The 20165-nt window shown below is 48.5% G+C and overlaps 2 protein-coding genes and 1 non-coding gene across 4 annotated transcripts in view; 1 reads left to right on the top strand and 2 right to left on the bottom strand.

The window, feature by feature from the left end:
• The window catches only part of AHNAK (AHNAK nucleoprotein), a 129571-nt gene that overhangs the window by 97377 nt on the left and 12029 nt on the right, over positions 1 to 20165 (top strand). Inside the window, exon 6 of one of the 2 annotated variants that reach the window (XM_042237901.1) lies at positions 4510 to 4829. The exons of the other annotated variant lie outside the window; for it this stretch is intronic. Coding sequence (XP_042093835.1) covers positions 4510 to 4517 — 8 coding nt within the window. The 3' untranslated portion in view covers positions 4518 to 4829. Of the gene's footprint in view, positions 1 to 4509; positions 4830 to 20165 lie in introns of those variants that run through there. 2 annotated transcript variants of the gene reach the window in all.
• On the bottom strand, positions 14733 to 18024 carry SCGB1A1 (secretoglobin family 1A member 1). Its single transcript, NM_001178105.1, is given in 3 exon segments — positions 14733 to 14765; positions 15630 to 15817; positions 17970 to 18024. Coding segments are annotated over 3 exon segments (276 nt in total).
• On the bottom strand, positions 19522 to 19647 carry LOC114110221 (U6atac minor spliceosomal RNA). Its single transcript, XR_003586547.2, has one exon. It is a non-coding gene; the product is annotated as a U6atac minor spliceosomal RNA (small nuclear RNA).

Genomic DNA, 20165 nt, shown 5'->3' with positions numbered 1-20165 from the left:
CAACTCGACAGGAAGAGACCACAAACATGAGATTATTAAAATAAATTAATATAGAGTGTCTTTATGACTGTGGAGGTGGGCAAACATTTCTGAAAGAACACCAAAAAAGCACTTCTTAACCATAGAAGAAAACTAGATAAATTGGACTTTATCAAAATTAAAAGCGTCTCTTCATCAAAGTGAAAGTGAAGTCGCTCAGTCATGTCCGACTCTTTGCGACCCCCATGGACTGTAGCCTACCAGGTTCCTCCGTCCATGTGATTTTCCAGGCAAAAGTACTAAAGTGGGTTGCCATTTCCTTCTCCAGGGGATCTTCCTGACCTAGGGATCGAACCCTGACCTCCTGCGTTTCAGGCCGGCACTTTACCCTCTGGGCCACCAGGGCGCTTCATCAAAACCACTGTTAAAAACAGGAAAAGAGGAAAACTCTAATTAGAAAAGATACGTGCACCCCCAATGTTCACAGCAGTCTTACTCGTAATAGCCAAGGCATGGAAGCAACCTAAGTGTCTACTGACAAATGAATGGCTAAACAAGATGTGGTATACACACACAATGGAATATTACTCAGCCATAAAAAGAATGAATGAAATAATGCCATTTAGATTATCAAACTAAGTGAGGCAAATCAGACAAAGAAATGTAAATATATGTTATCACTTATATGTGGAATCTAAAAAAATGATACAAGTGAACTTATTTACCAAAATAGACTCACAGACATGGAAAATGAACTTTTAGTTATCAAAGGGGAAAGGCAAGGAGGGACAAATTAGGAGCTTGGGGTTGACAGATATACATTGCTATGTATCAAATAGATAACCAGCAAAGACCTACTGTATCGCACAGGGAACTATACTCAATATTTCATAATAACCTATAATGGAAAAGTATATGAAAAAAATCTGACTCACTTTGCTGTACGCCTGAAACTAACATAACATAGTAAATCAACTTCAAGTAAAAAAATAAATTTTTAAAAGGCAACTTTAAAAACATGAAACGGAAAGTCTCAGTTTTGGAAGAAGATAGCTGCAATATATATATCTGTACATATATCATTTCCAGAGTAAATGAAGAACCACTATAAATCAATAAGAAAAAGGCAAACAACCCAATAAAAGCTGAGCAAAAGCCTTACAGACTCGCACAGAACAGCATGTACAGATGGCCAAATAAACTATGAAAAGGGGCTCAATATCATTACTCATCAGGAAAATGCAAATTAAAACCACAAAGAGATACCTCTGCACAGCCAGCAGAAATCCTAAAATAAGAGTGAACGCCAGGTGCCACTAAAGACGTGGGACCACTGAAACTACCCTGCATTGCTGTGGGAGATTATAGAGATAGCATAGCCTCTTCAGAACACTGGCGGATTCTAGTAAACTTAAAGCTATGCCTACTCTTGAATCCAGTAATTCCACTCACAGGTATGTATGACCAGTGCCTGAGCTGACCAAAAATTCTGTGCAGAGTGTTCAAAGGAGCCACTGCCCAATCCCATCAACAGAAGACTGGAAACACTGATTATGGTACAGCCACACGATGGAGCGCCACACATGCCACCAGGACAGATTGCACGCTGTCTGCATCCACTCATCCCAAGTTCAGTGCAGTTCAGTCCAGTCGCTCAGTCGTGTCCAACTCTTGTGACCTCATGGACTGCAGCACACCAGGCTTCCCTGTCCATCACCAACTTCCAGAGCTTGCCCAAACTCATGTCCATCGAGTCAGTGATGCCATCCAACCATCTCACCGTCTGTCATCCCCTTCTCCTCTCGCCTTCAATCTTTCCCAGCATCAGGGTCTTTTCCAATGAGTCAGTTCTTCGCATCAAGTGGCCGAAGTAAAGTCTTTTTAAAGTGGAGTTTCAGCTTTAGCATCAGTCCTTCCAATGAATATTCAGGACTGATTTCCTTTAGGACGGACTGGTTGGATCTCCTTGCAGTCCAAGGGACTCTCAAGAATCTTCTCCAACACCTCAGTTCAAAAGCATCAATTCTTGGGCGCTCAACTTTCTTTATAGTCCAATCCCACATCCATACATGACTATTGGAAAAACCATAGCTTTGGCTAGACATCTGAAGTTCAGGGAGAAGCAAAGAGAAACTATGATGAGTCTGATGATGGTTGTGTTTGGTGGGTATATGGAATGAGAAGGTGCAGGAGGGAACTTTGGAGGGAGACAGAAATCACTTGTATACGGACTGGGGTGGTGGGTATATACGTGCATATAAATGTAGATGATTATCAAGTAGATGAATGCATTTTATGTACTTTTTACATGTGATGCTTTGGTTTAAAAAAATGAAAAGGAATGCAGATTCTCATGTCCAAGGGAAGTAATAACAGCAATAATAACGTATTAAACATCTTATATGTACCAGGAGCTTCGTATAGATTATTTCACTTCATCCACCCAAAGTCCCCTTTGACCAGGTAACTATGCTCATTTTACAGATGAGGAAACTGAGGCTTAGAGAGGTTCACAAGCTTGTCTGAGACTCCCAGCTGGTAGGCGCAGGGGTCAGGACTTGAACTCCACAATCAGAACTCTTGCCGATGCCTGGGGATCAAACCCATACCCCCTGCACTGGAATCACGGAATCTTAACTGCTGGGACGCCAGGGAAGTCCTTAGATACGATATCTTACAGAGAATTTCAGGGCTTTCCATCTATCTGCCAATGTAAGAAACGTGGGTTCCATCCCTGGTTCGAGAAGATCCCCTGGAGGAGGGCACGGCAACCCACTCCAGTATTCTTGCCTGGAGAATCCCATGGCCAGAGGAACCGGGAGGGCTACAGTCCACAGCGTCGCAAAGAGCTGGACACGACCGAAGCGGCTTAGCACAGCACAGCGCATAGAGAACTTCATCATGCATCCTGATATTCCAGGAACTGAAATCCGTTTTTCTTCTTTCTAAAATCCCTTTTACGCATCCTTTCCATGAATTTGTTTCAATTGGAAGAAGAAAGAACTCATGGTTTCCTTCCCTGCCAGTTCATCCCAACTGTTCTGTGCGGTAAATTCTCTGGGAATGAAGTACTGACTACTGGCCATAGTGATCCGTGTTGTGAGCCAAGCTTGAATCTAGCTGTGCTTCCCTTAAACTGTGAGGCTCAGGAAATTTCTCAAAGCCCTTGTTTCCTTGTCTGTACAAAAGGGACTGCGGTACTTACCTCGTAGTCTCATTGAGAGGGTAAATCGAGGTCGTACGTAAGAAGTTCTCAGCTCAGTGGCAGCCCCATAGCAAGCACCCAGAAGAGGGTGGTGTAGAAATGTCAGAGTTTTCCCTTTACTGATTCCCTTTTAATAATTCCCTCCAACACTGTTATTATTTTTCATTTTGGGGCCAGGATGCACAGCATGTGGGATCTTAGTTCTCCCAACCTGGGATTGAATCTGCACCCCTACATTGGAAGTATGGAATCTTAACCACTGGACTTCTAGGGAAGTCCCTCAACCTTCCTAAAAAGACTTTACTCCTCTCAACCATTCAACATATGTTTTGGGGAAAAAAGTTATGCTAATGATTTCTTCACAAAGTGGAGATACAGAGAGAAGGGGGCAGAATCATAGTGCTTCAGTGAGGGAGAAGATATGGAGGTCATTTTCAACCAGATTGATCAGCAAGATGGTATTGTTTGTGTGGACCTTCAAAAACAGGTAGGACTTGCACCTAGAGAGAGAACCGAGGTTATTCTAAGTCAGGGGAGGGAGAAGGAGGGGGTACCTAGAGGAGGTGGGATTGGGGGAGAGTGAGCCCACTGTTTGGGTGAGTGCCTAAGATTTATGTTGAGACAGTGGAAGATCAAGTTGGAAAGGAAGACCGGTCCACCAAGAAGGCTGAGCATTTCCTAGAGGAACTGATGTCGTGGAACATTCTTGAGCAGGGGGTGGTGTAGGAGGAAGGTGGGATATGCAGACCCACATGGGAGATGAAATCAGCTCGGCCACAGGTAGAGATGAGTGGAGGGGTGGGATGGAAGGAGGGTGTTGGTAGATGGCAAAGGGGGAGAGAGGACTCAAGTCTGGGAGCTCCTCTCTGGCGTGTAGGAAGCAGGAAGAAAGTTGGTTTGGAGACGATGATGAGAGGCTCCTTAATGGCTAAGACCAGAGGTCGCACATCTCACCCCGCCCCGGTTCCTCACCACCTTCGGCCTGCTGTTGGCTCGTTCTCAAGAACACACTGTCCTCTCTGGCCTCAGACTTGCTCGGGGCACACGAAGGACAGACCCTGCCTTTCTCCGGGCTTCCTTTCTACCCCTGCCACATGGGAACCCGCAGAGGGAGGCGTGTCAAGACCAAAACAGATTCCACTGTGGAATCGCTTCCAAACTGACCCCTCCCAAAGGCAAGCATTTGTTAGGACGCTCTTCCAAGGGATGAGGGGGAACATTTTTTTTCTTCAGCCTGTGCACAGTTAACTAGAAAGCCCTCCTGATTTCGTGGGGAGATGCAAACTGTTTTGAGTAAAAATCTCTGTGCTATTGTTGTTTTACAGGGCCGTAGCCGAGGCCAGGAAGAAACCCGCCCCCTCCGAAGGTTGTTTTTGGGACGGTTCTTTGGAGCATTGTTCTAAAAATGGGAAATTACATATCGCTGTGCCAAAGGAAACAAACACCTGCAGTTAAAGGGATGCCTCCCACGAGGTGGCTGTTAGCGCTGCAGCCAGTTCTAGAGGCAGGACTGCTGAGTGCCCGCTCTTTCTGGTGCATTTCGTCACTTCCCAGGGGAGCGGGTTTGTAACCAGAGTGGGCTTTGGTGACAGGGCTTAGGTGATGGTTCCTCACTTATTTACTCAATAAACATCTATCGAGCATCTGTGCTGAGTCAACCTTTTCACTACTCCCTTCCCTGGCGTTGTTAAAATTACTGGGCATGTTGACGACAGGCAGCAACTGTCTGAGGCTGTTTTTGAGAGCCGGTTATCTGACTTCTGCCCCCAAGTGATGAAGACACAGAACATCAACTCCTCTCCTTCCTCTCCTTTCTTTCTCCATCTTTCTTCCCTTCCCCCTCCCCACTTTTTCTTCTCTTTTGTTGTTGTTCAGTTGCTCCGTCTGTCCGACTCTTTGTGACCGCATGGACTGCAGCTCACCAGGCTTCCCTGTCCTTCCCCATCTCCCGGAGTGTCTTTATTAGTCTACACACATACACACACAAATCAGTATTTTCAACATGTCATTCAATACATTTCTTTAGGCAAAGAATTTTTCAAAGTTTCGGGTCACTGGGGTACAGTCTGAAATTCTTGTCTACGGGGTAGATATCAAGAGATAATTTTTTTGGTTTTGGGTTAATATTTAACATCTTCAACGTCAATGCGATTGCAGAATAGTCAGGTCTTGAAACTGATCGATCGTGAAGTGAATACATTTCAGATGGGTTTGTGGGTTCAAAGAATCCAGTTTAATTGGCGAATCTCATCTTCATGAGAAACGAGAAGGAAGAAGGAAAGAGTGAGTTTCTGAGTTTTTGGAATGTGTTGATGACTTCGGTTAGAACTTCCTGCCCACAAAGTGCTTGCCTTCCTCCAGCAGGTTGGCCAAAGAGTGATAGCCCTGACTTTGGGAGTTAGGGTTACCTAGCTGGCACCATTTGGTCATCACTGCGGTCCCACCTGGAAGAAGAGAGGGGGAATAAAAAGGCTCTCCCTTCGTGTAATGTACTTAATCTACAGTCTTAGTTTCCACACTGGTCTTAACTTATCCACTAGAGGACGAGTCCAGTAGCTGAGTTTTGTTTTGATTTTTTTACAAAGATGTATTTTTTTTTAAAAATTTTATTTATTTATTTGTTGTATTGTTTTTTTGACTGCATCGGGTCTTAGTTTTGGTGTATGGGTTCCAGAGCCCGTGGGCTCTGTAGTTAAGGCACGTGGGCTTGGTTGTCCCTCGGCATGTGGGATCTTAGTTCTTTGACCAGAGTTCGAACCCAAATCCCCTGCATTGGAGGGTGGATTCTTAACCACTGGACCACCAGGGAAATCCCAGGAGCTGAGCCTTGAAGGAATCTTAAAGTTGCCAGATTTCGCAGATAACGATATTAGGTTGGTCAAAAAGTTTGTTTGGGTTTTCCCATAAGATCAATGCAAGGTGCCTGGTTAAATTTGAATTTTAGATAAAATAATGAATTAAAAATATGTATATTATATGTATATAGCTATATCCCAGACTTTGCATAGGGCATGGAGGACGGAGCTTGGGTCTTCAGGTGACTTGTTGGAAAGGGGAGCCTAGAGTTTGGGGAGGCGGGAGTAGCATGGGTTTGTGGCCTGTTTCGATATTAATATGTGTGCTGCATGGTAATTCGGGAAGTGTCGCCCGAGGAAGGAGGTCTGCGGCCGGGAAGATGGTCTGTCGGGGGCTGGCAGCATTAGGACACGGGCCCTTTGCTCTTCCTTCTGCCCCATCCCCCTGGGTTGAGGGACTGATGAGAAGTGGGTTCTGGTTGTCCTTAGACACCCCCTGCCGGGTATACCTCGTGGCTCTGTAGCCTCAGGACCTGCGTGAGGGACACAGTATAAGAGCTGCGTCTCCCAGGGGCGGCTGCACACTAACCGAGCGTCCAGACTGAGGGCTGCAACCAGAAGCGCATTGGTGGCGGGACTTCCCTGGTGGTCCAGTGGTTAAGAATCCGCCTTCCAATACAGGGGATGCAAGTTCGATCCCTGGTCTGGCAACTAAGATCCCGCGTGCTGCGGCATGCAGTCTATACAGAACCACCCTGAACACACGTGACTTTGTCTAGAAAGCCCATTCACCACAACTAGCGAAGCCTGTGTGCAGCAACAGGAGCAGCCTGTGGACAGCCAAAAAAAAAAAAAAAGCATGTTAGCAGGTTCATCAACCAGAGGCTAGTGAGCCGAAAGGCACGCCCTTTCCTGCAGACGAGCGTCAGGAAGGTCGGGAGGCGAGTGCAGTTAGAACCGCTAAGCGTTCTTCCACCGCACTTTCTCTCCACTCAGGACCCCTGTGCCTCCCTCTCGATGCAATCCACTTCCTTCTCTGTGGCCCAGGACATCGGATTTCCATGTCCTACACGACACCCACATTCTAGTCCCACCCCCCAGATGACTCTGTCATCACCCTGGTGGAGTGTAGGCTGTGGCTGCATTCTTTTCTTCTAGTTAGAGACCGTCTCTTGATTCACTCCCCAAAGATGGCTTACTGTATCCACTGTCTGTGAATGGACCAGCCTAACCTGGAGGGCAGCTTATTTCCAAGCCCTGTCCACTGCTATACCCCTGGTGTAGGTAGGGGAAGCAGCAGGATTTGAGTCCAGAGCTTGGGCAGGGCCAGGCTCCCAGGAGGGCCTCCTAGGCTACTGAGGAGTCTGGACTTTATCCCGTAGGGGACTGTTAACAGAGAAGGATTTTCATCAAAAGCATTGAAGATGACTCTTTGATTTTTGGCAACCGTGGGAAGTATATTGTGGAAAGGGATGAAACTGAAATCTTAGAGGCCACTTAGGATGTAGGATAATGGTCTCCCAGTTTGATCTCATCTCCAGAAGCTGTGAATATGTTAGGTTACATGACAAAAGGAAAGGAGGGTGGCAAATGGAATTGAAGTTGCTAATCAGCTGACGCTGAGATGAAGTGATCACACCTGGCTGGGCCCAGAGCAGTCACAAGGGTCCATCCACATGGAAGAGGGAGGCAGAGGAGGAGGCCAGAGGGAGCGTGGAGCCTGCACCACTGATTTGAAGGTGGGAGCAGGGGCCGGAAGCCGAGGAATGAAGGTGGCCTCTAGAAACTGAAAAAGGAAGGAAACGCACTCTCCCCTGGGAGTCTCTGGAAGGAGCACAGCCTGCCAACACTTTGGGTTTTAGTCCAGTGAAATCATTTTTAATTTCTGACCTCCAGATCTGTAAGATAATACATTTGACGATTAAAAAAACAAAACAAAACATTAAGGTTGTGGTAGTCATAGGAAACTAGTTCAGAGGTTATTTGCAGTATCCCAGGCCACAGACAGCAAAGGCATGGTACTGGGATGGGAGTAGAGAAGGGGGCACATTCAAGGTAAACTGAGAAAGCGGTGGACTCAGAGACCTATGGATGCATATGGTCAGATCCTTCTTCTGGCCCCAGTGCCCTGAGGTCAGTCCTCATCGCCTCACTACCCATGAGACAAGAAGAGGGCCCAGGCTCTGTCCCTGGGAGCCGCTGACTGCGAGCATCTCCAACCTGTCCTAGGGCTGAAGGAGTATCCACGTGAGTCATCAGCGTTGTAAGAGGGAATTCTAAAGGACACTTTGAGCTGAATCCCTTGCAGACACTCAGGATGCTTGGGTGCTGCAGACACAGCTTCAGCTATTTTAGGAGTTAACTAGATTCTTCTCACGGGCTTGGAATCCATTCATTTGATGGGGGACAAGTCTGAGTTTCAAGGTCCCGGTTGACCCATTCTGATGCTAGCAACTGTGCATGCTTAGCTGAATCTATCTTCAGATTTATTTCTGCATCTACTAAAGGTTCATAATCTGGGTTTGCTCATGGAAATATGTTGGGTGGCTAACTCTTAATGATTCATTCTCACATTGTGTCCAGGTGCCCGCTGGTGTGTTCCGTAAGTGCCTGGGGAGGAACGCTCCCTAATTACACGCTGCAGAAGGCATTGTTTGTGTGGCCCTTTCATCATCAATTGATGTTTTCTTTATCATTTATCTGAAGCCACTCTGAACAACAACCACCCTATGGTGAATGACTACCCACAAAACCCCTGGCATGTGCAAACAGCTTGCTTGCATTAGCTATAAACTAGACATTATTTTATCCATATCATCTTGATAAAGTTGATGAGGGTTGGTTTTGGTTCCTCTTCCTGCTTCATGAATCATTTATAGATTTTCCTGCCAGGCTAACTTCAATCCACTCACGTGTTGAGGGTGTAAAACTGCAGCTTTCCTTCAGATCCATCAGTTTAGGTTATATATTGACATAGCAAGGGCAAGTCCTTGGATTTTGCAGTGTTGCAATGATTCTGCAATGATAGCCATGCTTAGTAATGACGACTCCTCTTCAGCTTCCTTTAAGAATAAATCTAACTGGGATTTATCTGGTGGTGCAGTAATTAAGATTCCACACTCCCAATGCTGGGGGCAGGGGTTCGATACCTGGTCCAGAAACTAAGATCTTGCAAGTCACATGGGGTGGCCAAAAATTAAATAAATAGTCATTGTTCTTTTGGTTGCAGGTTGTGGGAGTAATATATTAAAAAAAAAAATTCTCCCAGATTCACAGTTTAGTTTATAACATGATCAAGAAATGGGGTCTTTCCTCTGGGCTCTTCAAAAGTATGAATGCTAAAAGTAATACAGTGCTAACAATACATTTCTTGCTTTTAACTTTTTTGGCTTTATTGAGATACATTTTACATTTCTTGTTAAAAAAATTTTTTTTTTTTACTGTTTTTAATTTAAAAAACCTATTTATTTATTTGGCCGCTGAGAGATCTTAGCTGTAGTATGCACAATCTTTAGCTGTGGCATGTGGGACCTAGTTTCCTGACCAGGGATTGAACCTGGGTCCCCTGCGTTTGGAGGGTGGAGTGTTAGCCAGTGGACCACCAGAAAAGTCCCACATGTATTACATTGTCACTTTACATAGTCTGTGCATAATGCTTCTCAAACCCGGGAAGCTTCTATTCATTACATTGGCCTCCTTGCGTTTTAGAGTTTAGTATTTTCACAGTGAAAAAGGCTGATCATATAATTATCTATTTATATAACTAGGGCTGGACGCACTTCTCCTCATCCTCCTTCTTCAAACATAAAAATCCTTCTTAGCTTGAGGTCTGTTCAAAGATAAGCCATGGCCCTAGTGTGGTCAGGCAGAAAAGGAAAAAAAGACAAAAAAGAATCCCATGACATTCTTTCATTTCTCTAATTTTTTTCTGCTTTCCCCAAACATGAGTCACACAGATATGTGCTTTTTCTGTGGCTATGATCAGTTCATCTTGCATTCTGCTCTTTTAAAACTGAATGTACTCTGTGTGCTGACAGCTCGCATTCTTGGGATCGCCTACATTTGCAGCTCCTCTGAGGTGGAGACTCTCCCTGCCATATAATTGGACTTCCTTTTGTCCCTAGATACCTGCTGTATTTGCCCTAGGTAAATATTTTCCTAGTTCTGAATAGGTAATTAAAATTCTGAACCTTTTATGGCCCTGGATCCTTATCTGTTTGAACAACACTCACCTAGGTGGATGGCCAAGGTATGTGAGTTAAAGATGACCTGGATGCAAAGGAACCCAGGGGACTCAGCAGTGGGGGAGAGGGGAGGCAAGAGGCTCACTAGCCCCAAGGAGGCCCCACCCTCTACCAAGAATCTCTTCTGGAATTGTCAGTTCCCCTGACTGTCTCTGGAATTTTTACAATCACAGGCCCTCCTTTATGGCAGATAGGGAGGGGTGGGATGGCTATAGTCCGGGGGTGTGTGTGTGTGTCTGCATAAGCGGGCACGTAGGTGCATATTTTGGGGGGGTAGGTGGACATTTTTCATCAGCGTCATTTCAGTTAATAGCTCAGGAAATTCCTGCCTTTGGGATCCTACTCTCTACTGTAGGGCAGGGGTTGGGGGTCTGGCTTTGAATCTGGATTGTGTGAGGAAGAAATAAGAAATTGCAGAAATGCTTGCCAGGGAGTAAGCAATCAATAAAATTAATTATTAGGTTACTTGAGATGTTAAAAAAGGTGGACGGAGGTCAGAGGACGCGCTCCACTAGCGCCCGAGGCTCCTCTGTACCTTCCGGACCATCTCACGTTCTAGATTCTGCTGGACTGGCCCTCGCCCTCGCAATTGTTCGGGAAGGGAATTATTACTAATTCCAAAAGAGCTGACACATGCCTGGCAGGGTTCAGCGGGCAGCAATTTTGTAAGACTGCCCCTGTTTTTCCTCAGAATTCTTATTAAGGAAAAAAAAAAACAAACCAACCCTGAAAAATCAAGTTAAAGCAATCACAGATGATACCAAAAAAAAAACCCCAAACACCAAACCTAGAAAGGAACTGCATTTCATCATGCGTCCCGCGGATTGAGCCAGGCTGCGTGGAGCTGCAGGGCTCAGAAGCCCCGACCTGGACACCTTGGTGAACACTGCCCCCTAGTGGCCGTGGTGGCGCCGGCTGCTGAAGGCGCGTCCCCGAGGGACCACGTAGCTTCTTGGAAAAATCTGAACCGAAGAGGTTTCTCTCTGCAACCCTCTGGTTCTGTGACCTCTGCGGATGCCCTCTCCATTCCCGCTTTCCCTGTGCGCGTCCTCCCCTTTCATTCAATATCTGGGGATGCTGTGGCCGGGTCAGGGACCGATTGCCCCGGGACAAGGGGGTGTTTGGAGGGTGTTTATATCCACATGAGACCCACGTTTCGGATGAGTTCTAGTCTTTGCCTATTTTGCTCTAGGGCGATTTTTTTTTCTTCTTTTGGGGGGGGGGCTCACCAGAGGGCATGTGGGATCTTAGTTTCCCGACCAGGAATGGAACCGGTGTCCCCCTCATTGGAGGCATCAAGTCTTCTTTTTTTTTTAATAAATAAATATTTATTTATTTTAATAAATATATTTATTTGGCTGTGCAGGTCTTAGTGGTGGCACGTGGGATCTTTGGTCCTTGCTATGGCGTGTGGACTCTTTTATCTGTGGCATGCAAACTTTTAGATGTGGCATGTGGGGGTCTAGATAGTTCCCTAACCAAGGATGGAACCCAGGCCACCTGCACTGGGAGCTCAGAGTTTTAGCCACTGAACCACCAGGGAAGTCCTTAGGGTGAATTTTTACAGCAACTGTCAACAGTTTCCAGCAGTTAATGCTGTGTGGCCTGTGCAAAGGCCCTGAGGTAGGAACAGGCTTGGTGGCTTGGTTCTTCAAAAAACAAAAAGAACTGCAGGCCAGCAGGGTGGACTGCAGACAGGGAGTGAGCAGTGGGAAGGATGGGAGATGAGAACCCGTGATGGGTGCATTCTGGATTTGCAGTTGATGAGAAGAGTGTGGGGAAGCTTCCAAGAGCTGGACTTGATTGGAGTGGGGGAGCGGCCGTGAAAGGGGGTTTTCATTTGATAACTGGATCTGTCCTTACTGTAGAGAGCAGACTGCAGGGCACTTGAGTGTGAGCTGGGAGGCAGTTAGGAGCCCTCCTCCCCCAGGTTGTGCAGGTGAGGGGGCGGGTGGGGCCCAGGGTGGCTCTGTGGGCAGGCAGGTGTTTCTCAGAGGTGTTTGCGGCTGACTTGCTTGGCTGGGCATGACAGTGCTGGAGAGGGACGGGTCGAGGCTGCCCCTTGGCTTCAGGCCAGAGCAGCTGGGAGGCTAAAGATGGAATTTACAGAGGCTGGAAAGAGAGGAGGGAAGGGGGAATCAGATTTCTCTTGGACAAGAGGAGACTGAGAGGTTGGGTGGATGGTAGGACATAAGGGGAGGAGGTCTGGCCTGTTTGCTGGTAGGTGAAAGATACCTAGAGCTAAGGTTCTTCAGAAGGTTCTACATTTTCTCCTGGGGCCCAAGGGCAGGGCTCCAGGGTGCCTCAGGGAGGGCAAGGGTGAGGGAAGGAGCCTGGGCAGCCTTCCCACGGTCCCCTCCGTGCCCCTGCCTGATCGTCCTCCTGTTTCCCCTCTGCCTCTGGCTGCCTCCCCCATCTCCTCCAGTCCCTCCTGTCTCTGCTCAGACCTTGAGCCAGGGGATTCCTGGGCTGGCCTGTCCACGCTACTCTTTTTTTTTTTTTTTTAATATTTATTTGGCTGCCTCAGATCTTAGTTGCTCTGCAGCCTTTCAGATCTTGGTTCTCTGACCAGGGATGGACCCTGCATCCCCTGCTTTGTAAGACAGATTCTTAACCACTGGACCACCAGGAAATCCCATGTCCAAGCTCCTCTTGCTTACATCACTCCCCTTTTTCCTTTTTTCCAAACGAATTTTACCTATGTATTTATTTTTGTCTGCCCTAGATCTTCGTTGCTGCGAGGGTTTGCCTCTAGCCGTGGAGCTTGGGTTTCTCCTTGCGGTGGCTCCTCTTGTTACAGAGTGCAGGCTCTAGGGCACATGGGCTCGGTAGTTGTGGCTCCTGGGCTCTAGAGCGCGCGTTCAACAGTTGGGGTGCATGGGCTTAGTTACCTTGCAGCATGTGGGATCTTTCGGGATCAGGGGTTGAACCCGTGTCTCCTGCATTGACAGGCAGATTCTTTACCACTGAGCCACCAGGGGAGCCTCCTCCCTTTATTTCTTTCATGCTTTTAGCACGGGTTTACCTATCTGTCTGTCTGCTTCTTTGTTGATTTTGGGGGGGCTGGCGATCTTCCCCACCAGGTCACTAGCTCCCTGAGACCAGAGGCCGCCGTCATCTTCACTCTGCTCTACTTGGGCCTCAGTGCGGTTGTACACTGAGAAATCGCTTCATGCATATTTGCTGGGTTGTGAAATCTGCTCCTGGCTTCCTCAGAGCCCCGAGCGCCACCATGAACATGTGGCAAGTGCCAGTAAATACCTGGGGACTGATTTCATGCAAGAAGGAAGGGGGTGGCTGATTCACTTTTTGAGTGAAAGTTGGCTGGATGTGACTCAAGGGATGGCGGGGGGTGGGGCGGGCAGGGGCAAGTCAGAGAAGGGCTTTGGGGTCAAATAAGAGCACCATCGCCCGTGGGCAGCAGTCACCAGGTGCTGACCAGCCTGACCCCCTCCCACCCACTCTCCACTAGCCTCTTGGGGACAGAGAGTGATGTGAATGGACGGCTTGACCCATAACCCCCTGCACCTTCAGCCTGGAAATAGGATGTCCTCATCAGGATGGCTGATAAAGGATGTAGAAAATGCACAAGAGGAGGGGTTTTGCTTGAAAAAATAGTTTGAGAATAATTCCATGCGGCAAATGTGAAGTAAGCGAAACACTTAACCGACCCTCTCTGGGGATGCCCCCCAGACCCTGTCTGTCCTCAAAGTCCCCCTCAAGGACCCTGCATCCCTAATCAAGGGATTGAACCTGCTCCTCCCTCCAGCCTTTGTTTTCTAAGTTTCTTACAGGAATCGGATCCTTCCATAGGTGGGAAGAGACCATCTGCGCTGGAAGTGATTGCAGACTGTCACAGGGCCAGCCAGCCCCTCAGAGCACCGCACTACTCTGTCAAAATGCTTCAGAGATCCCCCATTTATCTTTGGGAGATGGAACTCTCTGGAAAACGCCATCATTGTTTGCAGTTATGTCTGGGTAGCATAATCACCTTAAATATTTCTTTTTCAAACCGAGAGAGGGATCCCAAAGGGCTTGGAAGAAACAGAACGCTGAATTTCATTACTAAATGGATGGGGGTTGGAAGGTCAGCCTGAGGTCAGCTGCCAACATGTCTAACATTCCCCCTGCCGACACCCCCCCTGCCCCCACTGTTCCCTGTAGGTCAGGTTTGAGCAAGGCCCTGGGAATGTTTCCAGGCTGGCTCTCTGCCCGTGGAAGGGAGTATGTGCTAGAAGCTGGTCTGCCCATCTGTGGACTGGAAGTGAGACGAGGCCTGGACCCTTGGGGATGTGTTTCCACGGCCACTGCCTTTCTTTTTGCTCTAATCTTACCCCAGCAGCGGCACACCTTTCATTCTAGCAGGTGAATAAAAAAGGCGGGGACACAGATGAGATGCTTGCTTGTACTTTATTGCAGGAATCAGGTGGGGCTGGTGGGGACGGAGTGAAAGGAGCATCCGGGGAGTGGCAGGGGCCTCGGCAGGTGGAGATCTTCAGCTTCTAAATCCTAAGCACACTCTGGGCTTTGTACTATTTTCCCCTAAAACAAACAGACAAAATCCCCAATACAATAGTGAATGAAAATGTCAAAGCCAGACCCAGAAACTTTAATGTCACCTAAGAGATTCAGTATTTGTGGAAGGAGCTAAGCTTGGATTATTTCTCAGAAGCTTCTCTAGTTTTAATTTTTTTAATTAAAAATTTTTTTTTTTTTTGCCACCCTGACTAGGGATTGAACCCATGCCCCTTGCAGTGGAAGCTGGGAGTCTTAACCACTGGGCTGCCAGGACGGTACCTCAGGAGCTTCTTTAAAAAAGATAAGATGACTGTGCCTGCTTCCCCAGGGACATTTACACTGTGACTCTTCTCTCTGGATTAGAAAAGTGTCCCCAAAGTAGGGACTTCTCAGGTGACGTAGTGGTAAAGAATCTGCCTGCCAATGCAGGAGATGGAAGAGATGTGGGTTTGATCCCTGGGTTTGGAAGATCCCCTGGAGAAGGAATAGGCTACCCACTCCAGTATTCTTGGGGCTTCCCTGGTGGCTCAGATGGTAAAGAATCTGCCTTCAATGCGGGAGACCTGGGTTCGATCCCTGGGTTGGGAAGATCCCCTGGAGGAGGGCATGGCAACCCACTCCAGTATTCTTGCCTGGAGAATCCCCATGGACAGAGGAGGCTGGTGGGTTACAGCCCATGGGGTCACAAAGAGGTGGACGTGACTGAGCGACTAGCACAGCACCAGTATGCTTGCTTGGAAAATTGTGTGGGCAGAGGAGCCTGGCGGGCTACAGTCCATGGAGTTGCAGGGCTGGACACGACTGATGGACTGAGCATGCACGCATGCCCCGAAGTGGGTGACACTGCAGCCCAGGACGCGGGCAGCGGGTGTGGAGGGAGCCGTGTACCATGAGCTGTAACACGCTGTCCTTGGCCTTCGGGGAGAGGGTGTCTATCAGTTCCTTCAGCTGTCTTGTTGCTTCTTTCATGTCTTCGTCAGGGCTGAAAGGTTCCAGGGCAGCCTCGTAGCTGGAAGGCGTGCCTATGAGGAGGTTTCCCAAGGCATACAGAAGGCTGGGGCACACCTCTGTGGATGCTGGAGAACAGAGAGGAGGGATCCCCTGTATCTGGGCCCGTGTCTAGACTGGCCAGCTCCCTGCTGGGACCTGGCCCAGATGCACACAGCTGAGCCTGTCCACAAGAGCTAGGGGCCCTCTCACCCCCACCCTGGAGGGTGATGCTCCAAGCAATTGGCTCTTTGGCGCCAAGTGGATGCTTTCTGGGTTGTGGCCAGCTTTTTGTAGCTTGCCTGAGCCTTCCTTGTGCTTCCTGGGTTGCAACGGACAAGGTGCTACCAGCTCTTTCCAGGCGGAGCTCTGAGAATAGAAGCTGCTGATCTGACTTTTTTTTTTTTTTTTTTTTTGGTGTGGTGTGTGGGGGCTGGGGAGAGGCCGCAAAGGGTTTAGGCTCCCACCGGAAACATACCTCTTACTGATGGTTAGTGATGGTCGGAGTCCACGTGACAAAGTTAGGCTCTGGCAGGAAGAGGCACTCGTACCCGCCAAGCACGAGCCCCCGAGCCTGGCTCAGAAGGGACATCTGCCGTGGGCGCCAGGCCTGTGGGCTCCTCCACCCGCAGACACGCCTCTGCCCCATCCCCAGCCCCCCTCCCGTGTTCCCTTCATCTGAGGGCGCCCCCTCGTGCTCTCTTTTTAGGTCCCTGCCCCCAGGATCATGGGGCTTCCCAGGTGGCTTAGTGGTGAAGAATCTGCCTGCAATGCAGGAAATTGCAGGTTTGATCCTTGGGTCTGGAAGATCCCCTGGAGAAGGAAATGGCAATCCACTCTAGTATTCTTGCTTGGGAAATCCCCTGGACAGAGGAGCCCAGGGGCTACAGTCTATGGGGTTGCAAAGAGTCAGATAGGACTTAGCGTCTAAACAACAACACTCCCGGGATCATGGGGAGAATCACCATGCCCCACTCCCTGTTTGCCCTGTCTTCCCATTGAGTCTTAAATCCCTGTCCTTGACTTCACCACCTTGTGTGCAAACTCCCTTTCCTGAACTCCGGGGTTCCACCCAAATGGGTCACTCCAAGTCAGACCCTCTCCAGAACTTAGATCCCTGCTTTGCAACTTACTATGTCATCAGGCAAGTTACTTTATCTTTCTGTAGCTCAGTTTTTTCATCTGAAAAATGGGGGATAATGTCCCCACTTCATAGAGTTGTTGTAAGAATGAAAAGAGATAATATGTGAATGGGATTCAGCACAGGGATTATTATATGTGCACACACACAGACATACAAACACATCCCAGACCCACCACCTACGTATTTCACCCTGTCTTGCTGGGTTGTACCTGGCACTATCTTCTAATTAACATACATTTCAGTCCAAATGATGTTACTTCCCCTTTAAAACAGGCATCTCTGCACCATGGTTGCTCCTGCCGCCTCTTGCTCTCTGTTTTCTAACTCCCCCGCCACTCCCCAAGGTCATAAAACTTCTCTCTATTTTTCTTAGGGAACTTTGAAAGTGAGGGAGTTGGAATTTGTTTACATTTTTTGGTTGTTATTGTAGAAGGAATAGAAGAGACTGGTAGGGAGTAAAAAGCAGCTAAGTAACCCAGTTCCCAAAAGATCAGGGGCTTCGAGGAAGATGGGATTCACATCCCCTGCCCCGTCACTCTCCTCTTCATAACAGCTGCAACTCTTCAGAGACTCCTAATCCTTTTTGCAGAGGACAAAAAAATGTTTAGAAATCTCCATTCTGAGTTGGCAGTTTCCCAAAGGGAAGAACCCTATCTAGAATATTCCTCTCTGCCCAGAATGGGAGACCTTGCCTGAAGAAGCCATAAGGCTCCTTCCAGCCCCTTTGGCTGCCAGGGTGATGTGCTGACCCCAAACCTGGAGGTCTCTCGGCGTCTCGGGGTCTGTCCAGGCCTGGGCTTTGGGGAGCTTGTTAGTTACTCCTGTTCTGCTGGTCACTGCGTCTAGGTGGGATCTTCTCCATCTCTGCACTTCTGAGGTTGTTGGATATGGAAGATGGGGTCCTTTACAAGTTTCATCACAGCCTCAGGGCTCTGCGTAAATTCCTAAGATGGGCTTGTTTGCCAGACCCGGCTTCCTGGCTGGAAGTCAGTATTCCCAGGCTCTCCCAGCAGCCGCGCAGAGGACGTGGACAGCTGCCCCCTTTCCTGGGCAGCGCTGGGAGAGTTGCTGAGGCTGGCTTGGGATGGGATACTTACCAGGTCTGCAGAAGAGAGTCAGGGTGACCAGGGCGAAGGCAATGGTGAGCTTCATGGTGGCAGGAGGCTGGTGGGGGAGGCTCTGGCCCTGTCTCTGGATCTGGTGGTCTCATGGGTGATGTGCCCACTGGGATACCTTCTTATACTCTCCTGCAGTGAGGAGGGCAGGGCATGGGATCCACTTACGGGATCACATTGTTTACTTGGGCATCCACTCGGTGGAAAAAGTAAACATTCTCATTTCTCAACCCAGTTTCTGTCCCCAGTGAAACAGAGCTCACACAATGGGCCACTTGGGCGAGGGGAACCCAGAGTCCAATGTGGAGGCAGTGAGAGTGCCTGAGTCAGAGGGTTTGGAGAGCTGGCCGCCTTTGCTACTCCCTTCGGACCTGAGCGCTGGGCAGTGCAGATGGACAGACAGCATAGTCCACCTGATCCTATCACCCCAGGAGAAACTGAGGCCCAAGGCCCCGTACCAGTGGCAGTGATAGGACTAAGACTTGGGTTTCCTGATACTCCAGCGGGCTCTGCTCCAAGGAAGTGGCTGGACTTCAAGCCTCCAGAGTCACGCGGTCCAGAGCGTCTTGTGGTCAGACTTGGGCGAGACCCTGGACCGAAGCATGTTGACAGATTAAGTTCTCCAGAAACCTAATGCTCAGGTCGGGTTGGAGGATGCACTGTGCCAGCCAGGTCTGGAGTCCTGCCTACCTGATGACAAACCCATGGGCACTGCAGGCCTCATAGCACTTGACCTCTTCATGGCCTTAACCTCTCACCATTTCCCTCTTGAATTGTTCTCTCTCCTATGTTCCCACGACTCTCTGCTTTCCTGTTTTCCTCCCTGGCCATCCTTATTCTTTGGATGTTGATTCTTTACTGACCGAGCTTCCGTGTTGATGGCTCCAGGCTGTGACCCTGGCCCCTTCTGACACCATGTCAGTGGCGGCCTCCTTTCTTCTCCAAAGCCTGTGCCTTAGAACACAGACCTCCCCGACTCAGAGTCACCTCCTAAATGGCCTTCTGCCTCCTAGCTCTTCCTCCTCGGCCATCCTGGGAAAGGCCACTAGAATGATTTTTCTTAAGCCTGCTTATCATATTCTTCTCCTTCTTGAAACCCTTTTAAAGCTGCCTTGGGCGGATGCGATAAAATTCAAGTGCAACTTATGAGGCCCTTGTCCACCGGCCCTTGCTTACCATTTGAATCTCATTCCTCTGCTCTTCTGCGTGGAATCTTTTTTTTTTTTTTCTTCAGAAATCAATTTGATAACAGAATTGTGGACTTTGCAGTTGACTTATCAAACTACTAAAAAATTTAATTTTACATAATTTATAAAATCTCCACATCACTATCCTAAACTTCATTTAGTTTTCATTTGAGTTTCTGTTTTAAATTTAGTTTTAATTGATTGATCAATACTTTACAGTATTGGTTTGATTTCTATCATACATCAACATGAATTAACCATAGGTGTACATATGTCCCCTCCTTCTTGACTCTCCCTCCTACCTCTCACCCATTCCCACCCCTCTAGGTTATTACAGAGCCCCACTTTGAAAAAAGTGGTTAGATGCCACGAAGTTGGCAGCCATGCCTTAACCGTATTCGTGTGGTCAGGCTGGAGAACCTCTTCTATCCTTGTCAAGGGGAGTGCTAACCTTCTCTCCTTTCATACAACACTGCTGCGTGGAAATTTAACTCTTAGTATGTGGCTGATTTGGAAACAGTCCTTGTCTTTCTCCATGCCTTTTTACCTTTGTACAAGCTGTGCTTCTTGCCTGGGACACACTTCTGCCTCGTCTTCTCCAAATCCTATCTGTATTTCAAGAATTCAATCAAATGTTCGTTCATTCATTCCTGAGCATCTGCTGTGTTCCAGGCACTGTGCTAGGAGTTGGGAGTTGGCATAGACATGGAGCAGCCCTGCCAGGAGCCCCTTCAAGATGAATTTGCCACCGAGCTGTGAGGAGTGAGGTCGAGAGCAGCCAGTGGCCAGTCCCTGGGGGTCTGCCCAGCCCCTGCGGGTCTTCCTCAGCTGCAGGGAGCTGCTGAGCCCAAGGTCACACCCTCCCTGGGGTGCAAACAACGAGGGCACATCGGTGCCATGTTGGACAGCTCCTGCAGGTGGTGCTTACTCCAGAGCACCCGCCTGGCTGGCCCAGGCTTTGCCAGGTCTGCAGGGAGTGCAGGCCAGCTTC

Source organism: Ovis aries, chromosome 21 (genome assembly GCF_016772045.2).
Source record: "Ovis aries strain OAR_USU_Benz2616 breed Rambouillet chromosome 21, ARS-UI_Ramb_v3.0, whole genome shotgun sequence".
Taxonomy (NCBI): domain Eukaryota; kingdom Metazoa; phylum Chordata; class Mammalia; order Artiodactyla; family Bovidae; genus Ovis; species Ovis aries.
This window is presented reverse-complemented; position numbering and strand designations above follow the sequence as displayed.